This window comes from Grus americana, chromosome 5, assembly GCF_028858705.1.
Source record: "Grus americana isolate bGruAme1 chromosome 5, bGruAme1.mat, whole genome shotgun sequence".
Lineage (NCBI taxonomy): Eukaryota > Metazoa > Chordata > Aves > Gruiformes > Gruidae > Grus > Grus americana.
The window spans coordinates 12,667,672-12,693,270 of NC_072856.1; the positions used below are offsets into that span (position 1 = coordinate 12,667,672).

A 25,599-nucleotide genomic window follows, 5' to 3' on the forward strand; every position below is an offset into this window, starting at 1 on the left:
CGCACAGCTCTGAATAGCTGGAGTCAGTAGTCACATGATAGCAAGGAAATTTTAGCATGCCCTCCCAAGCAACCAACATATAACTTTTACTAGATTTTTGTAAAATTCAGTAACTGATTCCTTTAAAAATCTTTAAAATATGCTTTGCTGATTTTCACTCTCCAAAATCCTTAGGTTAAAATACTAATCCAAGGCTTTTGAGCATCAACTACCATAAATCTTCAGCATTCAGTTAAGGGCAGGAAACAGCTTACTTCCTACTCCAGGCAAGTTTTATAGAAAAAAAAAAAAAACCCAACCAAAAAAACCCCAAACAAACAAAAAACCCCTACCACCCAAAAAAGCCCTTCACAGCACGTAAGAACAGTAGCACTGTGGACTTGTTTCAAAACAAATCTCCTAAAACTTGAATATGATGAGCTGAAATGAGCTCTGGCATCAATGCAGGAGTAACTTTTTCCCTGTGTTCAAAACACATTCTGCCACTTAGCTCAGTTCCTCTGAGCAGCACCAGTTCTGAACTATGATCCTCTACTTTGGCTGAAAGGAAAACTAAAATATCTGAGGCTTAATTAGGTAGATAATATACCTGCCAAAATGCTATACAGTAATTAAAAAAAAAAATCATTAAAACTTAATGAACTTTAAAATGTATTGTTCCAAGATTTCACAACCTATTACACTGCTTGAGGCATGCAGCTCTCAAATTCCTTTGGTTAATTATGTCAAAGTACTAGGACTCACTTAAAGACAAAGGGACACACACATATAAACCAAAAAAACACCACTTGAATAGATTTTTTCATTTTTTTGCTCAAGCCACAGGAACAAAATATATATCAAACTAATGGTCTGGAAAAGAAGCAATGCAAAACTCTTGGCTAGTACACGTTATCATGTAATGCACTAAAAATAAGTCAACATAACCTTTCCTTTAATATAATTCGTACACATTTTACCTTATTTTGATTATTAGAACAGATTTAAACATTTAAGTCTGCTAACGCCCATCTACAAGTCACTAACATGACAACAAATCCCATTAAAGTACATAAAATATCTCATTATTTAAAATACATTAACTTGTCTTAACTGAAAAAGGACCTGTGCATATTACAATTTCATTTCTTAAAAAATAAAAATAATCAAACTTTGTCTTGCATTCAGATAAGTACACAGCTAACCAAAAAAATTTATCTACCATATCTGCTCAATAGCAACAGTGAGTGTTGGGGTAGGATATAAATATGGAACAGTGCAAGGCAAATATAAAGAAGTTGGATCTGTTAAGTGTGGAAGCAAAGAAGAGACCATTCATTATGTGCTCAAATGAGGAACTTCTGAGAGCAAACAGCATTTCCCCTCCTCCACAGAGAGACATGTCAACTCAGCAAATAACTGACAAATTAAGTCTACTGGCTCAAACATAACCTACTCTTGTTGTTAAAAAGTTGAGTGTTGAAAAGTAAACGTGAAGCAACATTTGCTGCTATTGCCTGGACCTTAACGGACATAAAAACACAAGGGGGTTGCTAACGCTACGTATGCCGGTACAGATCAACTGGCTCCACAGTACAAAAACTAGCTTCCATCTCAAATCAACAGAAACTTTTCAGCCAGAATTTTGCCAAAAGAAAGCAAAAATAATATCAAGAATGGAAGCTCTTTAACATAAGCTATGCAGCCTGTTTGGTACCTTCTTTCAGAGGGCACTTTCTTTTCCCATGTTTCAAAACCTATTTGCTTTGCTTTTCCAGGTATTCCTGGCACTATCCTCCATGGGGAATGAAGTATCATGGATGCTTCACATATTTTTCTGATATACAAGTGGGCCTCTTAGAAGATGAAAAATGAAAAATAATATCAAGGAGGCCTTCATGCCCAGCAGAGCACAGCAAACAAGGCTATTCTGGTTCATGCTATTCAAATAAGGTTTGTCATATTAACAGAGCAGATATAAAAAGTCTTTTCACATTGTACAAAATTCTGTGGAAGCACATGTTACTGGGCAAGAGACATGAAAGCAATTATATCCCCTTTCAGAGTCATCATCAATTCCTTTTTTTCATCCCATGAGAACACAACTTTTAAGTCAAATATTTGTTTCTTCCTTTCCACCACCAAAAAACCAACCCATACTAGAATTTATTAAACTTCATGGACAATAACTACTCTGGATTAGTGGACTTTGCAAAAACCACATTCATTATGCAGTGTAAGCCATTCTCTTCTTTCTTTCTTTTAAATTAAATTAGCATTAGATAATATAATAAAGATCAACCTAAAAACCAGTGTAACATGTAAACCCTAAGGTCAACCCGCTGCATAAACTGAAAACTGTCTTATTTTTTGCAGCAATCAAGGAAAAGAATAGTGAAATGGGAAGAACAGGTGCAAGTCATAAGTGACTGAACACCTTTCTACCCATCATCATCAACTTCTGGAGGTCATGGGTCAATTAAAACATCACACAAGCAGCTTTCATTCTAGTTGTATAATTTTTTATTTTATTTCTGAACGGCCAAGGTTCAATTCCCAGTATTTCATTCACTGTATCAGTTTCTGATACTAGAATGCAGAACAAGGAAGCAAATGTGGTCATGAAAAACCTTTTTCTGCAAGAAATGCCTCCAGAAGAATCACCCCTGGACAGCTTCAGACTTTCACCTCCCTGATCTAAAAAGCACCACCTCATTTTCAAATGCACAGAAAGCCATACAAGGTTTAGACCCCTTTGTCCTATCTAGGAGGATTATAGAATCATTAAGGTTGGAAAAGACCTCTAAGATCATCAAGTCCAATCATCAACCCAACACCACCATGCCTACTAAACCATGTCCCAAAGTGCCACGTCTAACGTTTTTTTAACACCTCCAGGGATTAGACATGCTACATGTTAATACAGTTGAAGGCTAGAAGACAAGAGAAAAATGGCTGTACAAAACTTCTTTCCTCAAGAAGCCAGGCTTAAAAAGCACAGACACCAAATACATTTGGCTTATTTAAAACAAGTTACGTGAACACTGTATTACAATATATAAAGACTGTGTAGCTTACAGTGTACATATCTGCAAGCTTCACCATTAAGGATGGCCCAGAAACACAGCTAACCACATACCACAGCTTTCAGGCGATAAAGCATTCCCAGGGCTGTAGTCACATGTCCAGAAATAAGAAAGGGGAAGTGTTTGGAAACCTTTTTATAAAACAGAAAATGTCTGGTCAAACAATACCAAGGCACACAAATGAGGCTGTAACAACCAAGAGGTGAGTTGTAAGGGAAGCTCATGACAGAGTGGAAATATTTCTCCTCTTATGGATACAGTTCTCTCCACTTTTCTTCCCTTTATTTCACCCTTCTCATGGAAGGGGTAGTGCCTATGAGAGCTGAAGGAAACACACACTTGGATGTCTGCATCTCAGATGACCTACTGGAAAAGACCGGCTGCAGGGAGGGGAAGGAGCTCCCACCCAGGCCCCCACTTTAGGCACATTAGCAATATAATTGCTTGGTAAAGCTCTGCCCACCGTACTAGGATGCAATTCTGCCGTTAGCCAAAAATTGTATTAATTCTGAAAGCTGTCCATCAGGGCTACTTTTAACTAGAGCAAACAAAATACAGCATTTTTTTTTCCAGTCCATCTGTTTGAAATACTGCATTCACACAGTACACAGGAGTGTTTTACTTTGTGCACAGCAAGGCTTCTCACTTGAAAAGGCAGGGAGCTTTCAGATTTGACACCATTTTGCGTTTCCCTAGGACATGAGCACCTTTGCAAAAGAGACATTCATGGATCTCTGTTCCTTTCCAACTCTCCTAACTGCTCTCAGCTGCCCACCAGTCACCAGCAGAACCTACATCAGAGCCCAAGCCCATTACCAGCTTCTGTCTCTCTGTGACCTGACTTCTCCCCATAACTTAGGGGGATCCTCTCAAGCTTGAAGTCACATCTCAAAACTGCACCCCCTAACCCAGGCCCTTCCCCGTGCTGGATTTTACTAACCTTATTTCCCTCAAGTGCAGGGCTGCCATCTCTCCTTCCATGGCAGGTGAGGAGCACAGGCCAGATGCTGCCTCTGCCTTTCAGCCTGGCTTCTGCCAAACAAGCAACTTCTCTTGTGTCACCTCTCCACTGCTTTCAAATTCCCTCTTTGTAACTGCTTCCTTCACTTTGCTCTTTCTAAAGCTTTCCTCAGCCTGTGTCTCCAAAACCTTTCCAAAGTAGCCATTCTTCCCTCCTCTGGCTGAGCTGCAGCTGTTCCCAATTTGCTGTCCATTCAACACCTGGGCAGGCAATCCAGACCTAACACTTTGCAGATGGGGTAAGAGCCCCACCACAATTAGCTGTCTAATATGAAAGGCCTAGCACAGCTGCACTAGTGCAAAAGTACACAACACGGGCAAGAAGGAAGGACAGCAGCTTCAATCTTTAGTCAGCACAGGGTAAAGAAGGTGAAACTGCACCCAAGCCGGAGAGTTTTCCAGATATGAAATTGTTCAAGCGAGTGCAGAAACCATTCATCTCATTTAAAAAAAAAAAAAAAAGAAAAAGAAAAAGAAAAAGAAAATCAGACTTCCAAGGAGGAGAAAGAGAATGCATCCTCATAGCCACATAAAGTTGTATCAATACATTCACTGGAGACCTAAGAAGACCTATTATAATCCTGCCATCCACAAGATGGGATGCAAACATTTTCAAGGGATCACCCTTCCAACCTGAAAGTATGAGGCAAGTTTCCTAGTTACTTATAAAGAGGAAACAAAATCTCCAAAACCCAAAAGCCTGTGAGGTGGGAGGAGGGGAAACAATTCCACACAAAGGACTCCAAGCCAGAAACTGCAGTCAAATGTGTGTTGCAATATTCTCAGCCAATGACAACAGCAACAGGGAGGGAGGGAAGGAAAGCTTGCTCCCTGGCTGTGATGCTACAGTCACCCATGAGAGGTCCACATTGGTCTCACCAAAACATAAAAGATCACAGAACAGCGATGCTTTCATCACCCTCTTCTCTGTTCTTCACTTTGCAAAAATTTTCTCACTTTATACATGATGTGCAAGCCATTTTGTAATTAAATGACAGGACACAATATAAAGTGGTGAAGACTAAATATATAATCAAGCTTTATTGTGAACTCAAGAGGTATAAAAAGTAAATGGAAAAATACCTTTACTAGGTACCAGTATAATTTTTAATACTATTGAAAAGTATTATTTTCAGGTAGAAATTCTCAGCACTAAGACAACAACTACAAGTTTGTACAAAAAAAAAAAAATGCTTTGCAAGTCTGGAGTTTAGATTTAACATTACAAAATCCCAGACATAAGAACTTAAAAGGTAGATATTAAAGGTCACACAGAGAAAAAGCAAAACTGACTGAAATTGAGACTTTGCATATTTACTTTTGGAATTTTGTGTAAAAGGGTGAGTAAATGTGGAATTTTTCAGAAGCACAGAGAACCCAAGGAGGACCAAGACAAACCAGAAAGGAGTATGTTCAACAGACTGCATTCCTCCACCAGCTGATTACATTACCTGTGTGGTCTAAGGCAAAAGGTTAGAGTGAATACAGGCATTGTATACGATAAGAACAGAGCAGCCTTTCTTTGTTAGGCTCTATAAGCTTTCTTTAAACAGTATTGCACAATTTAAATCTTGCCATAATCAAGGAGATGCAGACACAGATCCACCCTAGGAATTTTAAAAATACTCCAAGTAGAAGAGCAGTGCAGGTTAACCCTGGACATTAAGGATGGGAAGGAAAGCAAACAAGACCAGCTATGAAATCTGGAAAACCTCTTTTGGGCTCAGAGCCAGCTCTGCAGCCCATCTGCCAGCAAATGGACACATTGCCATTACCCGGCATCAGCTACAGAAGGCAGGGGCTTGCTTGGTGGAGGGGGGAGCAAGTGAGCAACACCGACGCCCCGGAGCTGGCAGGTCTGAAGCTTTTAACCATGCCAACAAATAAGGAGATGTGAAATATCTACCCTCCAGTAAGCCATGCTGAGCAGTGACAAACCACAGATGTGGATCTGAGTCCATTTTGACATTTATCAGTGGCTCTGACCATCTACCCAAGCCAAATGTGGCACCACTGAGAAAGGAGCTGTCTTAGCTTTTGTAATCATGATCCCCATCCCCCAGAACTGACAGAAAAAACAGGAAAGCAAACAAGATGACTGTTCCATTTCTCATTGAAATGTATGCCTGCCAGGTAGGGCCATGTCATCACCAGTCTGGCAAAACCAGAAAACATTGCACAGAGTGAAAGCCTCTTACTAAAAGTGAGCAATAAGGCAAAACCGAGTGCTTTATTTTGATAGGGAAGTGGGGTTATCTGTACTTTATGGACAACAGCTTGGAGTCCAACAGTTATGTCGTAGTGGCATGTAAATCAGACTGTATTGATCCCTTACTGTTCAACAATTTGCAAATATTTATGAATCAGTACTCCAGTGCTGAACTGCAAACCCCTGGGATTTCTGTATCCAGTTTTACAAGAGATTATTTATGCCTACAGTTCTGATCTTTCTGCTTCTTCCCTCGCCCTTCCCCAAGGGGAGAATTGTGGAGATACCAAAACCTTGCTTTAGGGTTAAAATACCTATTTGAGCATTGCCCATACTTGTTAACGAACTTAAAGTATAAACAGAGATCTCTGGTATTATTCCTTCAACCATTTCAAGCAAGAGTGTTCAGGTGGTGGCTGCTTTTGATCAGAAGCAGACATCATCAGAAAGAGTTGGTACTTCTCCTTTTCATCAGGAGGGTGACGTGAGACTGAAGACTCATCTTGCAAGTCATAGTAACGCAGAGCAGAGGAGAGAATTTTTTTATTTTCAGAATCATACTGATGTACTAACTGTGCAAAGTTTTAATCAAGTGCACTCAAGCAAGTGCAATGATTAAAGATCACATACACGCACTACTTGTGAGCGAAGCAAGAACCTCAACAGCTCCGAGTGCTCGTACTGGAACTAGTCTCCCCAGGACCAGTCAGTCCTCACAAAAAGCAAAATAAACTATTTACTGGGGGGCAGGCATCACATCCCATTTAGACCAGGCTGTTTAAATGACAGACACACTTAGCCATCAACATCTAGAGTATCCTGTGGGAATCCCCGCATATGCACTCAGAAAGACAAAGAAAAGCACCCGAGGCCTTACTTTATTAAAAAAGGAGAATAAAAGTTTTATATTAAACAATTATTTTCTCTTAAATGTCTAGAGAGTAGCAAACATTAATATAGTTCAACTGGGACATTAAGCAAACTGGTGTTAAACAGCTTAAGTTTTTGTTTCTCACCTCCTCAGGTACAATGATTAAAGGGTATTTGTCCTCTGATAAGAAGTTAAAAATAACCCACACTTTAAATGCATCTTCATCACTAATCAGCAAAGGACTTTTAGAGAGGTTCTTTTTAGCACAGAGAGTCCAGCACATCCTGTTGAATTCAACTTTGTCAAAGTTTCCTTGAACCTAAAATGAAGAAATTGAACAAAAATTAATATGCACGAATGGCACAAAATAACAGACAGACAAAGCTTAACAGGCTAAGTCATCCAAAAAGCACCCACAAAATTCTAGTTTGCAAGAAATGTCAAGGCCCAAAAAGAGCACTGTAGTAGCCTAGTCTGATTTCCTGCATGGGGTCAGCTAAGGAATTTCTACCAGCAAAATCTACATCCAACTTCCAATTTCTGGTCGAGTTAATAACACCCTGACTTCATGTGAAGGAGGCTACACTGCATTCTGTGTTTCCTCTAGCACATTAGCTTTAGCTTCCAAATCATCTTCATAACTTAGTTCCAACTGCCCTTCCATTGCACTGAGTTACTGAGATTTTATGTAGTAAATTTGGAAACCATTATAGCCAAAACTACATGTAGATATGCTAAAAGCGATATTGGAACAATAGCTGGGAAAGACCTTTAATATGTTCTTCCACTTCACGTTACTCAAACATAATTCTTGTAGGGTATTCATAATCGTAATTATTTTTCCTTGAATGCTAATCCACATGAAACCTTTCCTTTTTCTCAGACTTGCAAATCTTCACTTTATCGATTAAAAAAAAAAATCCTCTTCTTTTTGTTATCCCTTATCATACCTAGCAACTGTACATACCCATCTGTGAAATATTTACATATGTGAAAGCTTTCATTTCCTCTATTTTCTTTTTCAACCCTCATTTATGTTAGAGATGAAATCTATTTATCTCCCCACAGCTTAGCAATGCTATTTCTTTGCCAACATATAACTGATTAAGGCATGTTTTGCATTGTAGTGGAAGTCCCTTGAGTTTTTGGAAAGCATGTCTAAGAAACAGGTTCTTGTACCTCTTACAATAATGACACCAGTAATGTTCAGTGACATTTTCTTATGATAGGCCAAACCATGCATCTTAGATGCTTCAAGGACACCACTGCAAAATGTATGATTTCCTATCCAGTCTACTAAGTGGTCAAATATAGTGGAGGCTGAGCCACAGTGGCTAAGTCAAAGATAGACTAAGGAAGTGGATGAACTGATGGGGGGGGGGGGGCGGGGAAGAAAAAAAAAAAGAGACAGAAGTATACAGGAAATCAACTCTATGCCAAGAAGCACTCTACAGTACAGTTTCTAGGACTAAAAGTGAGACTATGAAAGAAAGCCATAGACTTTGCATGCTTGCAGAGCAGGCCACCAATGTAAGTGACAATGCAAGAGGCTGGCTACTGGCTACAGCTGTCCTTTGAAGAAGGTGGAAGCTGTAGGAGCTCTAGCTGCTATAGCCACAAGCTCAGCACCCTGGTTGTTTGCACAAGAAACATGGGTCTTACACGAAACACCAGCTAAGCGTACAAACACCCTTTGGAAGAAGGGCTAGAAGCCAGGTCTCCTCCTCCTTCCTTAAATCTGCCGGTGCCTCATCCCTTGGCTGCTTTTGCCTGTGCTTTTTCCCGTCTGCCCTCCCCACCCTGCCCAGTGAAGCTTGACTTCTTTTCTAAAACAACTTCACCCTCCCAGATGATGAGCAGTTCCACCTTGGAAATGTCCTAGTGGTTATGCTACTCTCGAGGAAGATGCCAACAGGGTGGGGAATCTCCTTTCCTACAGCTACCATCTGGCAAGTGCTCTCAACACTATAAATAAGGTGGTTTGCTCTACAAGCAGCTCATGTTTTAAAAGCACAGCAGCAATCAGTAACCACGGGTGGAGAAAGGCACAGGCCCTGACTGGGGTAAAGGAAAAGTGTGGTTTCTGCTCATGTAGCCAAGCTGGATGGCATGCCTCTCAGAAACTCGTGTCAAAACCCAAGTCACCTACAGCACATCTCTGCCACTAGGATTAGGCAGCAGCCAAGAAAGAGGTTTCAGGACCATTTTGCCACAGGGAACTAGGTCGCGCTGTGCCAGAGGTCCCACTTTAGACATATAAGTCCTTTTTTCAGAATCCAGACTTGATTCTGAAATGGACTACCTAGGACACACATGACATCCGGAGCAGAAACACTGCTTAGGAATTATTCAGGAGCAATAATCAGGTTAGCACACAAGTCCCAGCTCTCCAAAATAACTCTGACTTCACATCTGTGGGTTTTTTCTAAATGATCAGGCTGTCTGTTAAATAAAGGATATAATCACAAAATTGTTTTTCAGGGGATACTGGGAGTCGGGGATAGAACTAAATAGTTCTCTTTATTAAAGAATAAAAATTTTGCTCAGCAATTTCACGTAGCAAAGCCAACTATTCCTGGTACCTACATTCAACAAGTACATTTGCATGGGGTAGGAGGGGAAGGAAGTGAAAATCCTGCACCTAACTCAAACTGCTTTAGAGCTAACTCCATACTACAAAAGTCTTGGCTTGTGCTACTTTGGCTTCCTTTACTGGCAATACTCCACTGTAGGTGGCTACATAATAATTACTCTGAATGAATACTCTCTCTGGATTTATGAGAGATTTCTAAGCATTGTTTCAAAAATTAAAAATCTTTGAACAGTTGCTGAAGTTATACTTGAACTTATTTGCAAAAGTACTTCTAACTTAGTTAAGAAACCATAAAAGTAGAAACTTTTGAAACAGGAGGTGCTGGTGTCAAAGAAAGTCATAAACAAATACACACATTGCTTTTTCATGACATGAACAAAACATATTTATAAAACCAGATTGGGTCAAAGACTATCCTGGAATTTAAAGAGAATTCCCCAACAGATCTTTAATCACAGTGAGACTCTACTATGAATCCTACACTGAAATCATCTTGATGTGAAACTAAAATAAGAAATTTATGAGACTTTGTTGAGAAACCTGAATTTCAATTGTGTTTGGCCAGAATACTCATCCTGCTTGCAACCTGTGTGAATATCACACAATTCTGTTGCTTGTAATTAATGAACAAATCCTTGTACAAGAGATTTTTTCTGTGCACTAGTATATGCTTCTAACTGTACTTCATAATTTGTCCAAATTATTTGAAGTCACCATTTAATTTCGAAACTTCTACAGTACTCCACACTATTAACTCTGCAGCAACTATCACTTTTATTTGTAAATGCGTCCAAATGATGAAACATGCAAATGAAGTGACCTCTCCAACCTTAAACCTGCTTAAACTCAGAGATAAAAACATGATCTATAAAAAAAGACACCTACCTTCCCTTTCTAAGAAGTTTCACAAAGTAATGCAAAGAAATATGCAGCAAAACCCATACAATTTTCTAAATCTTTTAATTTCTACTAATATGTAAAGTGTAATTTACCATCATCAATATCCTACCAAATATCTCTAAAACATAAGGAAATACAGAAGATATCTGGCTTAAGTACCAGTGATCAGATCAGTTCCAAAAATATAACAAGCATTGGTATTGCAAATAGCATGCACTAAGTTGTCTGGAGATAACCTGAGGTTTAGAACGGTGTCCTCCTTTGTCTCACCCCACTATGACTCTTCCCTGCTATAAATAAGGTGTGTTGTAAAATACCACCATCACCATCCTTGAAAAGGAAACATTTTCAATTGGTATTAAGAGACATACATTGTAAACAATGGAACATGCTAAAATATGGTTATGAAACCAAATAAAACAAATTATGAAGACATTATACTGGCAGGCAACAGCTCCCTCCTGAAAGGGACACTTACAGAACAAGAACAGATTTTGTTTCAAATGCAGGAAAATCCTAAATACATCTGTTCGCTAAGTAACAAGCAGCACGATACTAGAAATTATCAATAAGGCAATACTAGTTATTCAAACTATTTATTCAAATTCCCTATTTGGATAAAGGAAATTAGTTGCAACCAATGTGCCTCGTTAAACAACCAACTTGTGCCTTTCTTGATGACTCCTTGGTTCCATATAAAGAGGCTTTATTGCAGGGTAACACAGGGTAAGCCAGCACTAAAAAATATAAAAAGCTACAACTGCATTTAAGAGTACAACAGAAGTTATTTCAAAAGGTTACAAAGTTCTCTCAATAAAATAAGTCGCAGTGACATATCTGTTTTAAAGAAATCTAAGGATTCATTCTTTAAATATTTTACTAATGTTTTAAAGCAAAATATCTTTAGATCAAAAAAATATCTCTTGAACGGGTTGCTCTTGCTCAAATCAATTATTTCACCAGAAAATGTATGACTGGAAATTGAGAGAACTTCCTCTGTATTTGGGGTAATAAAGCACCAGTCCTTCTTTAGTAGCTTTGCTTACTAGCATAAATTAATAGCATTTGTTCTACAATCACCCCATCTGAAAGAACAGATTGCGCCTTGGAAGAATGAAAAAAGAAGGGGGTCCTTGTTTGCTTTTTTTTGCTTGTTTGTTTTAAACAAAGGAGACATGCTATGAACCAGTGACTTCATCCCACTGCGTGTTGCCTTTTGGCACTGATGTAGAGTCATCTCTAAAAGATGAGATGTCACAATCATTTTTCCAGTCCACAAAGATAGCCTTCTGTCTGAAGAATTTCACTAATTTTTAATAGTACATATCTAAATGGTTTACAAGCATTTTGTTAAGATTAAATAACATGAAGTTACAGGTAATTTAATCCTGTTCCTTAACACTTTCATCTTTTAAGATGAACTAATGGTATTGGTAAATGAGGCAATTATCAGAAGCCAGATCAGTGTATGAATAAAACAACACAAGAAACCACATGCAGTCATGCTCTTTCCTTACATGAGAAAGCAAGGTAGCTTGTCCTTTGTTTTTACCATGGGGTAAGAAGGTGCCCCAGAGTAGCTGAACACTGTAAATTCACACCACCTTGCTTATGTAGCCAGCTCTTTAATTTTCAAATTAAAGTGTTATTTAAATGCAATTGCTCCTCATTTCCATAACTTCCTATAAACACCCTTTAACAATAAAGCATGTTTACATTTGAAAAATCCTTCCATCTCTTTTTTTTTTTTTTTTTTTTTTACTTAATGACTTGTTACTGCCTACAAATGGTATGAACAAAAACCACCTGGTTCAGACTCTACTACTGTAATCCTTCGGTCAAAATAAAGTAAGGCCTTTTCTTTTTCCCCAAAATTTGTATACAAACTGCTTGGTCTCTGTTGAATCTTACAGGAGCTCAGACAGCCAATAGAAAGTGGAAATGAGATCACAAACTTCTTAGGGACAAAGCCAGATTCTCCAACATCAAACAACCAAGATGTTAAAGAGGTACCTTTATGTGTGTATCAATGGCCAACAACTCTCACACATAAAACAGGACACTATTACTGGGTATGAGAGAAGGGCAGAGGAGCTGATAAGTCTTAGCTAGATATATGAAGCTTCTCCTGCTTCCAAGCTGCCAGGCTGCATTTTATATATCTCTCTCTCACACACACACACATTTTCCACCAGTATTAAAGGTAGATTAAAGAAGCAGCAAAAATCAGCAAATTGGGCTAAGGAGTTTGCATAATCTGCAATTGCTGCATTGGACTTTTCAACAGCATGTCAGTTCATGACTTCTTAACATTATAAAAGAAAGCAAACATCTATGTATCTGCAGCCACAACACCAAAGTTTGAGGGTTTCTGGGGTCAGCCCCCATGTGTACAAGAAATCAGTGGTATTGAAGCTGGTATGTTTGCACTATTACGTGGGCTGGTTTTTACCGTCTAGACCAGTCTCTCAACAGAAGTTGTCAGAAAAAAAAGCAGGAAGATTTTTTTCACTTTCAAAAATTTCAACCTAAATCTCAAATGCACAGCTCCCAGAGCCCAGCTCTGACCCAGTGACTACATATCTTAGAACAAGATGGAAGGAGAGTAGGGGCAACCTACTTTCCAGAGCTTCCCCCAAAACAAAGCACAACAGAAAACTGAAGAGCAGTCAGACACAAAAGGAAAGAACTTGCAAGATGGAACTTAACAACACTCCCTAATGTCACCCACTGCAACTATTTGAAGGGATCTATTTATTAGAATACCTTGTGAATAGACATTAAAGGTATTTTTGCCCTTTCTGTTTGCAAAGGAGTCTATGACAATATTCTGTTATAGCCATAGTATAAAGTGGGATAATCTGTAGCTCTGAGACACTTTCGAATAAATTCAAGCTGAGGTGCTTTATTAACATGAACACGGTTCTGCATGAACATAGCTTAAACAATGACCAGATGTATAAGGAAATAAAAGCCAAGAAGAGAAAAAAGAAGTAGAGAACAGTGCATCCTTCCATTTTAAAGCACAGGCTCTCCAGACTATCATCTCCATCACAACCCCACACAGACACACTCACAACCAGAGTGTCTTCACACCAAGCTTCCTGCAAGCAGTCTACTGTAAAGACGCTCTAATACAAACCCTGATAAAGGGAAAAACAGAACACAAGAACTCAAAACTTACCTTTTCCAAGATGAATTTGTTTAGATAAGGCATGTAACCCTGATTGGAAACTGGTCCTTCATCATCATCCCTAAAGTGCTCCTCCAAGGCCACTGGATCATGTGGAACATTTAACACTGTGCACAGGTTGTGAGAAAGGACCTAAGGACAGAAGAGAAACCAGTGACACTGCTGTCAGCCTTAACCATGCTGCATTCCCTCCAAAGCAAAGCTGTGATGCACAAAACCATGCACAGAAAGTGACATCTTCACATCAGCACAATTTCTGTCCTACAGATTTTTGTCAAAAAACCAAAATGTAACTAAAAAAGTTGAGTCCAAGGATTTGATGGCTTCAGACAGTTGCACGTTTATAGAACCAATGAGATCATAGATAGGTCCATTCCTACACAAGTACAAACACAGCCACAGAAGGTTCCCTTTGTACACATATACTTATGCATTTGAAAACCAGAAGAGGCATGCAGAAACACCAAGATAATATTTACAGAGTGAAATTAGACAACTAGGGAAAACAACCACAAACACCTAGCCTTTGAAATTATAAATATTTACTATCTAGTGAAAATGAGTAAGGAAGAAAACAACTCAATATGTACCCTTATTTTACAAAGAAATGACCACACAAATTAAAGCATTAACTACAGATTTCTCTTATCTGCTTGCTTTTGGGCTTCTTCTCAACATTCACCCCATATTTCAGTTGGCAAAGGAAAAGTAGTGTTATAGAAAGGGGAAGGGTTTAGGCGTGCTTCTCAAAATTTTATTTTAAAAAGGTATTTGCATGAATTATGTCAAGAGCTTAACACCCACCAGCACTCATGTCTGTTCTTGAGAAATGACCTTCAAGAAGAGGCTACACACTTGATTAGTTTTAAGGAAGTACTGAATTACTGAAAACTAACTGGTAGCAAACACATCTCAACTTCTTCAACTTAGGCCGAGTTTTGCATGCACAAACTAACGCCTCAGTACCAACAAGAGAAAGGCAGTGTCTGGGTAGCAGTCACTCCTGTGCCACCAGCACTTTCCTAAGAAAAGCAAAGCACCACCCCTTTCGTTGTTCACACTGTTTCGAGTCAGGTCAGTCCTGTAACACGCTGCCCGCTGGGTCTTAAACACGGTGTCACTCGGGAGCCCTCTCCCTTGGCATAATGCAGAGTTAAGCCTCTGAAGACCACGTACCAGCTACAGGAACTGGGTTAAGGATTTAACTTCACATGCCCAGGAATGGTCTGCATTGAAAAAACGTAACTAAGAACCAAAGGCAAAAAATACAGGTAAAACAAAATTAGGCAGAAGTAAAGAAGATTTGCATATTTTGAAAATGCATGCTGCTTGTGGTTTGGGTTTTTTTAGATCAACAACTAGACAGGACAGACTGCAACTGAATTTTAGTGTATGTTTTACTTTTTCACTGTGCACCATAAAATTAAAAAAAACCAGACCTAAATGATGCAAAGAGAAAGCAGTAAAAAAATATGCAGAAAATTTCTAAGCGAGTCGACATAAAGCAGACAAGATGGGGTAGGTGCAAAACAAGAAGTGAAAGTCTGAATTCGTCAAAGCCTAGGAAATCAAACCTATGCCATACACTTAAAATGTCTGGGCTCTGCCCCCCGCCAAAAGTACATTTACTTTTCTTATGTATGATAAGGAGACATGCAGAGTTTAAGTGCTAGTTAGCATAAAATCCTACAAAGATAGTCCAAGATGCACATTCAGTTCAGATCAGAGGAGAATTCCTTTCTACATACCTCCAAAGTTACACTTTCTTTTAGAAAAGCACACATTTCCACAAGAAATATGTATTTTCATTGTCGTATGCTAACATTAAGCCACTGGAGCTAACCAGGTGCAAAAGTTAAAAAACAGAAAAACCATAGCATCAGCCATATTACAACAAAAGCTGTATTTCCCAAAGTAGCAAACCAGTATTTAGAAGTTATCACATTTCATACTACCCTCCATCAACAGTATATTTCCCTTCAATGTATCCTTATTTTTAACCACCACATCAAATCAAGTATTTTAGTCCATGTGATTTACATATGGAGGGGGGAAAAAAAAAAAAGTACTATCATGCATGTTTCCCCTTCTATTTAAGGCTTCTGTTGTTATTTATAGAAGACTGAGGGATTCTTGAATTTCTGAGAAATAAAGATGATCTCAGTTTTCCAACCAGACCATAGTTGCTAATACTATAACTAAAAAAATACGCAGCTAATAAAAATATTCTAAAAGCAAAACTGATTTAAGCTTTTTACCAAAATAACTTGAAAGTCTCAATAAAACACTTTCTCATCCTGTCCCTTCTACATGTTTCTCTTCTCCCTTTTTCAGGCTTCTTGCTGTGCTTGGGCTGTCAGAAACCTAGGTGGTTTCCGCATCAAGCAACCAATTTACCAGGAAAGAATTCCACTTTCAATCTTTTTCTAAGATCTGCCTTATCTGCGATCTCTCCTGTGCCCAGTGCTCTCTTTTCATAACTCAGGAAATTCCTCAGGGCCTGCCAAAGCCTGTCGTTCTCTAACACAGCCAAGTGCCAGCTGAATTCTTCAGTTGCAGGGTAAGCCTGAAAAATTCTGCACTGAAGTCGTGTTTTGTTTTGTTCTCTCAAATCCCATTATCTGGACCACGATATACTCTATTTTAATGATCAATTAAAAAAAAAAATCTAGCTGAGTATTAGGTTAATTGGGGTACAAAAAAATCACTTTGCCTTGCAGAAGCTCCATCAACCATGAGGAAGTTTTGCACCAGTAGGGATTATTCCCCCCATGCCCACAGGGTTGCTAGGCAGCTTTTTCATTCAGCACTTATTATGTTCTGGATGCCACATTTAACAATCTACCTTGATGCCAGAGCCAACTCCTACCCCAGGCCAGAGACCCATCTCTGTGCTGCAGCAAATGGCTACATGGTGGTCCCCAAACTGTAGTCCATGAGACAGCAGAAGTGGTCTGCAAAGGGTTCACAAAACCAGTGTGTTCTGGGTGCAATTCTTCCATTTTCAATGAAAAGTTTCGTAACAAAGATGCCTGGTGGTACCCAGGGAATACTGACGGTGGTCTGCTCTAAATATAAATAACTGGATGAAGCAAGCAAGCTGAACACCAAAGGTTTTACTTTATTTATGGCAAATCTCATGCTGCGTTACCTGGAGTGCTGATCTCCAGCCCAGTTCTACTCTGCCACTGCTGCTTCCCTCTGAGGTCCTATTTTCCAAAACATTGATCTTCGAAAATTTTGAGCACGTGTCGAATTGTTACCATTTCAGTAGTTCCATTTAACCTTGTCCATAAAAGTGACCTGTGTTTCTAAAGGGAAAAGGAAGATCTGCTAAACTACTTACTGCTCAGTGACAAAAATTTGGCCCAGATGATAGTAGGAGCACTAATAGGGCAGACTAATCCTACAGCAGTTATTGTCGGTTTCTTCAGTACTTTTTTCTTTTCCATCTTTCAGGGGGGTCTTCTCCCTCCCCCCATCTCTTTTTAAGATTTTAAAATGTTGGCATCACAGATCTCGACAGCTCCATTCAGTGGCTTCGTGTGAATTCATTCCAAGACATTCTTGGCTCATCTCTCCCCGACATCCATGTCAGCAGCTAGCCAGCCAGAATAAGGCTACTCACAAGTACTCTCCCTTTTCCTTTTTTGACCAATGTGGAAACCAGCATTGTGTATGTCCCTTGTCACAGGCACAAGGTCTTTTCAACCAGGGCATGTTTTAAGCATACAATTTCTTGCATCACAGCCTCTCCGAGGTACAGCCTATCCACTCAGGTAGCAAATACCATTCAGAGTCTCATTATTTAACATTGGAGTTAGTGCAGCAATCTCCTTCCCAGTCGGATGAGCGTATTCAAGCCCAGCCTCCACCAGCTCAGGTTCCTGACACTAGTGCCCTTTGCCTACATCACGTCTCTATGTCTCTGTTCCTTCGTTTGTTCCCTTCACCCTTGGGCACTCACAGACTCCTTGTCACCATTTTTGACAACTTGACAACGTCACCCTTCCTCGCCTTCGTTATCAGCACACCCACTTTGGCCCCCAGTCACATACTGGTGCCAGTCTGCATCTGTCCAATTGCCAAGGCAATTGCTTTTCTGCCCTGAGGCTCCCAGCCCTTAGGAGGAGCTCCCACTAAACGTCCTCCATCTACCGCACCTTTCTTCTACATCTTCCTTGAAACCAGTTGATAAAACATCATGGACAAAGGTTAAATGGGCTGCTGATCCACAGGCAGTTGCTCCTCTCAAACACGGTATCACGGCCCTGTCACTTCCTAATGCCCCCCACTTTTGGTCTACAAGCTGCCTTGGTTTGCCACCTCTTCTGGAAGAGGGGCATCCCTCCCCTCACACCTTACAGACACGATTCCTCATGGCTACCCTAATACAAATGCTTCTGAGCCCCATTAATAATGTCAGAGTACAACTCTCTCATAGTGAGTCATACTGACTAATTTCCTACCCTCCTTCAATGCTGTACAAAGTCAATTGTCCAGCTGGGGTCCTGCCCACTCGTCACAGGCTCTCAACCCTTAAAGTGCCTTGCTACATTGTTCAAGGTCTTCCTCTCCCTTCAGACCATCCCTCTTGCCCCCAATTACACCATTCTTCCTCTTCACACCGGCCACTGACTTCCCATTTAGTAAAATGACAAAACAAAGATAAGATGTGTAATAATCCTATAACATCCCAAATATGATTAAAGACCAGTTTAAATTTTCTAAGCCTGACTGGTAACTTTGGTCACCCACATCTTATGGGCCCAAATGAGACCATATTTTCATGAGGTGCCCACCATCCACATTCTGCAGATATCACACCAGGAATTCAAGACTTTGAAAATCCACCCCAATGCAGCATGCAAAGCAAAACGAGAACAGCCAAATAACCTCACTGCCTAAGCAGAGACAAGTCACAAAGCAACGTAAGGAAGAGCTTCCAGAGAGAGTGTATTCTTTCCAATATCCAATACATACTACAAGGAGTTTTGCCGGCTAGTAAGTGTAACTACATTTAAAACTACAGTGTTTCAAGATCCAGATGAAAAGCAGATTGAATGCTGGCACATTACAGAAACATTTTAAATAAGTAAATTTTGAAATTGCAGATTACAAGAAAGATGAAATTGGATTTAAATATAGGAAAGCAAGTACTTGCATATAGCTCATGCTCGAACCACAACAGCAGCTATAATTGCATACACAGAACTCATACTTTAGCCTTGCTACATGAGTGTTTGATAGTGCTGAAACAAACTGACAAAATGATGATTGTGTCCATATTTAAAGTTACAATTTAAGAACAGAATACAGAAATGTTTCTGCTGATGTAGAAAAAAGGTAAGATCTGCAGCCAGCGTAACAATAGAACTTCTGAAGATTACTGATTAGACAAAAAAAATTAATCAGTGCATACTGGAAGAAGATAATATTCAAAATTACACAGAGGACTGATTGGACTCTTTTCTCAGCAGCTCAGACCATACACAAAAAGATACAAATGGATAAAAAGACATCTCATGAAATCTTTACTATTCCAAGCAAGTCCTTGTTTTTCCTCCAAGCGTTTACCGTTTGTCCAGACTACAAATTGTCCAGACCCAATTCACTCACCTCCATCCCTGTGCTCTAGATATATTAAAAACAAATGTGTGATGCAAACCCTTCACAGTAGGGCCTCAGCTACATCACACACATTTATTTTTCTCATAGTATTTAATGAAAATGATTTATTTTTATGGAAGGCTCAAAGATCGCTTCTAGGTAGAGAAACTAGAAATCACTCTCTTTAACAACCATCATGTTGTATTTAGGGCCTTCTGTGCAACACGATGGCAATACTGTATACTGGATTATACGACTCAAAGATCCATTGTCAGTAAGTTTTCTTATGGAGGACGGAAGAGTTCAGCAGGTTACAACACTGCATGCTGTTCTCAAAAAACAAATATTTTGTCACCATTTTTTTAATAACAGGAGTTTCACTGAATTATTAAACATATTTTTCTAATGCCACGGATCTCTATTAACCTGTTTATTTCCAAGCCTCATCTCTCCATTTTATAGGGGCACTATATTTACCTCATGGTAATGTTGAGGAGAAATACTTTATTGTGAAATACCTTCTCAGTACAACATAGCCCTACATCAATCAGACAGAAACATCTGTTTTGCTGTCCTGCCTACCCCTTCCACCGCATTGATGTGGGGCTACTGCCATAATGTAGTCTCCCTGGTAGGACTATCGGTTTGACATCACATTGATCATTTGTCACAAAAAGCCTACGGAAGAACACTCTCTACCCCTTCCTGCATTTCCTGAAAACTAACTTGTGGTGGTGGCCACAGGGGAAGGCAGCAGCCTCATTTCAGACTTGTTTCTGCATTCCCAGATCACCCACTTGACACTTTCTGGAGGAGCCTTTATATCACACACAGAACTGCACAGGCCCTCAAAGACCCACTTTTTATTCATCTCTTCTCTCTCACAGGTAGACAGAATGAAACATCAAAACTGTTTATGAAGATGTTTGATAGGTAACGAGGGGACAAGTTTAATTTCCCCTCTCTCCATTTTTTTTTACTTTTCTTAAACCCAAGCATTTGTAGACATGGGGCTCTAATAAAACAGCAGAGCATGACAAGGCAGGTAACAGCGCTTCAGTTTGGAAATAAAACTGCTGCTTTAATCCCCCTAGGTCAGTCAATGATCTTAGAGAAGAAGTGATGACACCTCCATCAGAGCAAGCTGTACAAGCCCACGAGCATCCTGGCTGTTTTTTAGCCATTTAATTCACCCCAGCACCTATGCAACCACAACAGTTTCTTCACTGACCTGCATGACAACACGTGCTGCAGACACACCTTCCAGGTGAATGCACTGAGCACACAAATCACAGCAATGCACACAAGGTGTGGGCATGACAGGAAAACAGGATTCCTTTCAAAAGCAAGACAATAAAAAAAATGCTTCTCTGCAACCTACTTCAGTTAGTCCTGCAACACAAATACTCACTTTCATGACACCACCTGTAAAAGACCAGGGAACTGCACGTTTTCAGCTTGAGCTCACACTCCGATCTGGCTTTTTGCCTGACTCCTGCCCTACAGTCACTTCTGGCCGAGTTAGTCTGTATCTCACAGCCTGATTGCCCCAAGCAAAGAAAAGGAGAAGAGGAACAGGCTGCTTGCAGCACGTTGCATGTTGCGGACGCTTATTACATAATGCTAAAAGCAAAAGCCATTAGCTACCGACCACACTTGGAAATACCACCCGCAGCACAGCCACTCTTGCTCCTGGAGTTTATCCCACAAAGGGAGCAAACTTCAGCTAATTGTTGTGGCCGACACAACTCCAGCCCTCAGTACAAGGACCCACAGTCTCAAATGTCAACAGGTGTTGCATTCTTATTCAAAATATTTATTTAGCCAGATTCCTGCTATTATTCCTAGGCCAAGACAGTCCCATAAAGCAGGGCCAAGATGGGATTGGATTCAGCAAGCTGCCTGAGAGCTCTTTTAAGAGCACAAACATTACTTCAGCATATAAGCTAAGGAAAGAATGGCACAGTTGGAGCCTCTTGACTAATTCTCCTGTTTATATCCAAATAAGAGAGCACTGTGGAACCTCGCTCTCCCCTTGGCAAGCTATGAATTTCACTTGGATGCAGCCAACCCCTATAGATGGGACCTTGTGGTTACCCCACAAAAGATTTTGGCTAGAAAGGCTACCAAGGACACAGGGTTGAAAGCGGACCAGAAGCACAACAAGGACTTGTGCACTGACATCTTGGGGAGGACGAAGTGCTTGCCTGGGCAGAATAAAAATAAGCCTCCTCAAGCATGAGGAAGGGCCCACTCAAGCCTCCGACAGGACAGAGGCATCCAGGAGCCATAGCGACTGGCAATGCCACGTGCTGAGAGCCTCAATGGAGAAAATGCCATTTATGGCCCCCAAGTGGGCTTTGAAAATGGGTGGCCATGCCCCTTCATCCAGCCCCGAGTCTGACCACCTCAGACAGACTCCAGGCCCCACATCCACTGTGGAGACAGCCAGCGGGGACAGTCTGGGCCCACGTCATGGCCTCTTACACCCGTGGTGGCAGCCCCTCACACCCACATCAGGCCCCAGCCCCACACCACGTCCCCTAGGCTCGCTACCCCTCTCTCCTCCCTGCCCCCGGCCAGGCCAGGCCAGGCCGGGCCGCGCCGGGCCAGAAAGCCACCCCACTTGCCTTGAGCTGGGACTTAGAGACCTTCCCGCTGCGGTCGAGGTCGAGGGCGGTGAAGGCGTGCCAGATAGACTTCAGCAGCTCCTCCTTGAGGCCCACCATGGCCGGCCCGCCGGCTGCCGCCGTCCCGCTCCCACGGCCGCTCTGCCTTCGCCTCGCACGGCACCGCCGTCGCGCCCGCCCCGCACCGCCCCGGGGGCGGGTGCCCGGCCCTTCCCGGCGCCGCCCCGGGACCCGCGCGCGTCCCGCCTCAGAGGCAAAGGCCGTGGGGCTGCGTGGGGCAGGGCGGGCTCAGGCGCTGAGCAGAGCGGGAGCCTCGCAGGATGCCGTCAGCGGGCAGGGGCACCCGCCTGGGCGGGCAGGGGCACTGGCCTCAGGGGACGGGGGTGCCCGCGCTGCCGGGGGCTCCGTGCCGCAGCCCGCGGCTGTTCGTACAGCAGACACCGTCTGATTTTCACAGTAGGATACGCTCACACAGAGAAAAGTAACTTTCTTCATAGGTTATTTCAGCCCCAAGATTTTCAAAGAGCAGCTTGCAACGAAGGCTGCATACAGCTGGAGTGAATGAAGTTCAATCAAAAATAACAGGGGGAGGGAGGGGAGGAAGGGCTAAAAAAAAAAAAATACCAAAACACAACCCCGACTTCACCACTACTTCCAGAGCAGGAGTAGTACAAAATATTATTACAAGGAAGAAGTTTTGTTGTTGGGGATTTTTGGGATTGGCTGGTTTTGGTATGGGGGTTTTTTTGGTGGTAAGTCCTCTTAAATGCGGGTTCAGACTAAGCAATGGTGAGAGCAGCTGCTATGCAAGGACATCAGATCTCTCCACCCTCCTTGTGCTTTCTAGCAGATCCCCCTGGGGTATTTTTCTGCCAACAATAGGGTTAGTTGCATCTAGGCCAGAAGTGGCAAGAAGATAATGCCACAACATATATTGCTTTCAACGCTGCATTCGAGATAATTCACAGCTCAGGATCAAGTTAAGGTTTCATTTTCATGGATTTTAAGCAGAGCCATTAAGATCCCAAATTCAAGACATGTAACAAACAAGTTAAAAAAAAAGATTAACTTTTGGCCAATTTTAATCTTCATTCAACTGCATCATCAGAACAAAAATAGCACTCCACAAGTGAAATAGTTCTGGCAGGTACAGCAAGATGACTGCTTTGCACCAGGTCGTAACGGTTCATTGCAATCCCAGTAAGGCAGGCACACACACTCTGAAGCATCACTTAAAATACTGTTTATTGGAGCTAAGACTATAATGGAGAGTACAGTATAGATAATCTTACATTCCTTCAGGTGCTGAGAACCTTGAGCTGCGCAGCATCAACCAGGTCTCTGATCAAGATGCAGCATGTCACACAGATCCTGCCCATGGAAAAATGACACCATTTTGGTCAATCAAGCTATTACAGGATTTTCTTACAAAGAAACAACTCTATACATCGTTCCTACTGCCGCCAAACAGAAAGGATGTTCACAAGAGAACTTCTTGCTGCATTTTCAGATAAAGGGCAGGCCACACGGGGGGGTACAATCGCAGGTACCAAGCGGTACAACCAGGTGGGTAAATTTGTCCCCCAGCCATGGGACACAGGCAGTCCCATGTGGAACTGGAGGCCAGGCTGGACAAGCAGTGCAGCACAAGCTGGGTGGGCACAGGCCTAGCCTAGGCTGATCGCTGATCCTCAATGTACAATGGTCTTCTGGTCAGGATCACTATAGATGAGCAGGTAGTGAAGTCTACTGTAGGAAGTACTTTTAATTCTCAGATGTGATAATTCATAAAATGATTTTTCTATATGCAGGAAATTGGAAACTACAATCACCCACAGATTTCCAGTAATTTTTATTCTTTAGTGTCATCTTTAGCTTACAGCAAGGAACAAAAATACTCTAGTAATACAGAGATATCATCGTCTCTCAGTAGCACAGGGAATAGGCAAACACAACCTGCCTTATTCACCGGGAGTATCCTAGCACCCTTTTCCCCCCTCATTTTTCTTAACTGTTTTCTCCATAGTTTATCCAGGACTTTGGAATCCGCAAACAATTATTTATGCTTTTTCCTCAAGATCAACGGTGTGAACTCTACAATTAACAACAACAATTATTTGGGTTGAATTTCCTAATGAACCTGGTTTGCTAACATTATAGCTGTTAATATTACCAGAAACATCTATCATCTTGAAATACATTAGCATTTCTCCAATTTGACCATAGCTATTCCACTTAAGAAGGAAGGAGACAACTTTTGTATATGCAGATAACCTAACTTATTTTATTTGATAGCTGAGCAACCGCAAGGTCACCAGCAAATACAGAACATCCTTATTAAAGTGCATTGAAATACAGTTAGGCTCTGTGAAATGTCACTGAGGAAAAGCAATTAATATAGTTCACACATGAATCTCCTCATGGCAGGGACTTAATTTTTGTTTTGAACAGAGTTCAGTGATTTTTGGCAGCTCATTTTAGGAAAACAATAGAGTGGAAAAATGAAATTAAAACAAAATGCCCCATAAAATAATTGTAAAAACCCCTGTGTGCTGCTTTTAATTTTTGCTTCATTCTTTTTGTTGACTTCTTTTATTCCTGATTTAAATGACATGCTAAAATCCTTTGCCAGAACAGGACTTATTTTCCACTAAGAATATAAGTAGTTCCATTCAGGTCAATAAGTTAACAGTCCATGCTTAAATGTTTCATTAAAATGAGCAGTTTATATAAGCCTCAGCTGTTCCAGCTTTTGGTAGGTTAATCAAAAGTATACTTACAAGTTACGCATGAAACTAGTACATGATTTTATATAGACATACTCATACTTAAAATAGTCTTTATAAGATTGAACTAGTTGGGCAAAAACAGTTAAACTGAAGTTCATATGCAGATGTAAACTTGCTGTTGAACAAAACCTTTGTTTTTTATACTTACCCAAAATAGCTTTAACAAAGTTACAGGACTAACTGCATCCACACCCAAAGTGAGAGTTATTTTAAGCGACTCTTCAGTTTTAATGTGCTACTCTGGATCTTTGCTTATCAAAGACTTTACATTCTAAACCTTTGAAGATAAGATTGACATATAATCCATAAAACAGTAGTTAATCATGATCACATTTAACCATGAAGTCCTTGATAGCACTACACAAGCTCCAAATTGTTTGCATGGTACAAAAGTAAGTTCTGATGCAACTTAACATACTTCTGCTTTTCTTGAAAGTTGTCTGAGGTCTCAGCAACTTTATTTTAATCTGTGCTTATTCTAATCTTATTAGCTCACCACAGTTAAAAACATGACTGAAGGGTGGTGCGGAGATCAGGGAGGGAAAACTGGCTCACAGTCTCATAAAGTGACTCACACTTTCAGGAAGAAGCTTTAGTTAGACCCTGCTGAGGCTCAGCCTTAAGAGGTCAATCACTTTTCTCTTCCTCCTCCCTGCAGCAGCTTAATTACTCCTTGCTAGCCAAATAATAAGTATTTGTCAGGGAGGTTCTAACCAGAG

General features: G+C 40.8%; 1 protein-coding gene across 2 annotated transcripts in view; it reads right to left on the reverse strand.

Moving 5' to 3' along the window:
* Positions 1–22,328, reverse strand: part of SWAP70 (switching B cell complex subunit SWAP70) — a 41,395-nt gene extending 19,067 nt beyond the window's left edge. For both annotated transcript variants that reach the window (XM_054827252.1, XM_054827251.1), the window contains exons 1-3: positions 22,092–22,328; positions 13,843–13,983; positions 7,311–7,484 (exon numbers count right to left, since the gene is read on the reverse strand). In XM_054827252.1, coding sequence (XP_054683227.1) covers positions 7,311–7,484; positions 13,843–13,983; positions 22,092–22,190 — 414 coding nt within the window. In that variant the 5' untranslated portion in view covers positions 22,191–22,328. The remainder of the gene's footprint in view (positions 1–7,310; positions 7,485–13,842; positions 13,984–22,091) is intronic.
* Between the last annotated feature and the right edge of the window lie 3,271 nt (positions 22,329–25,599).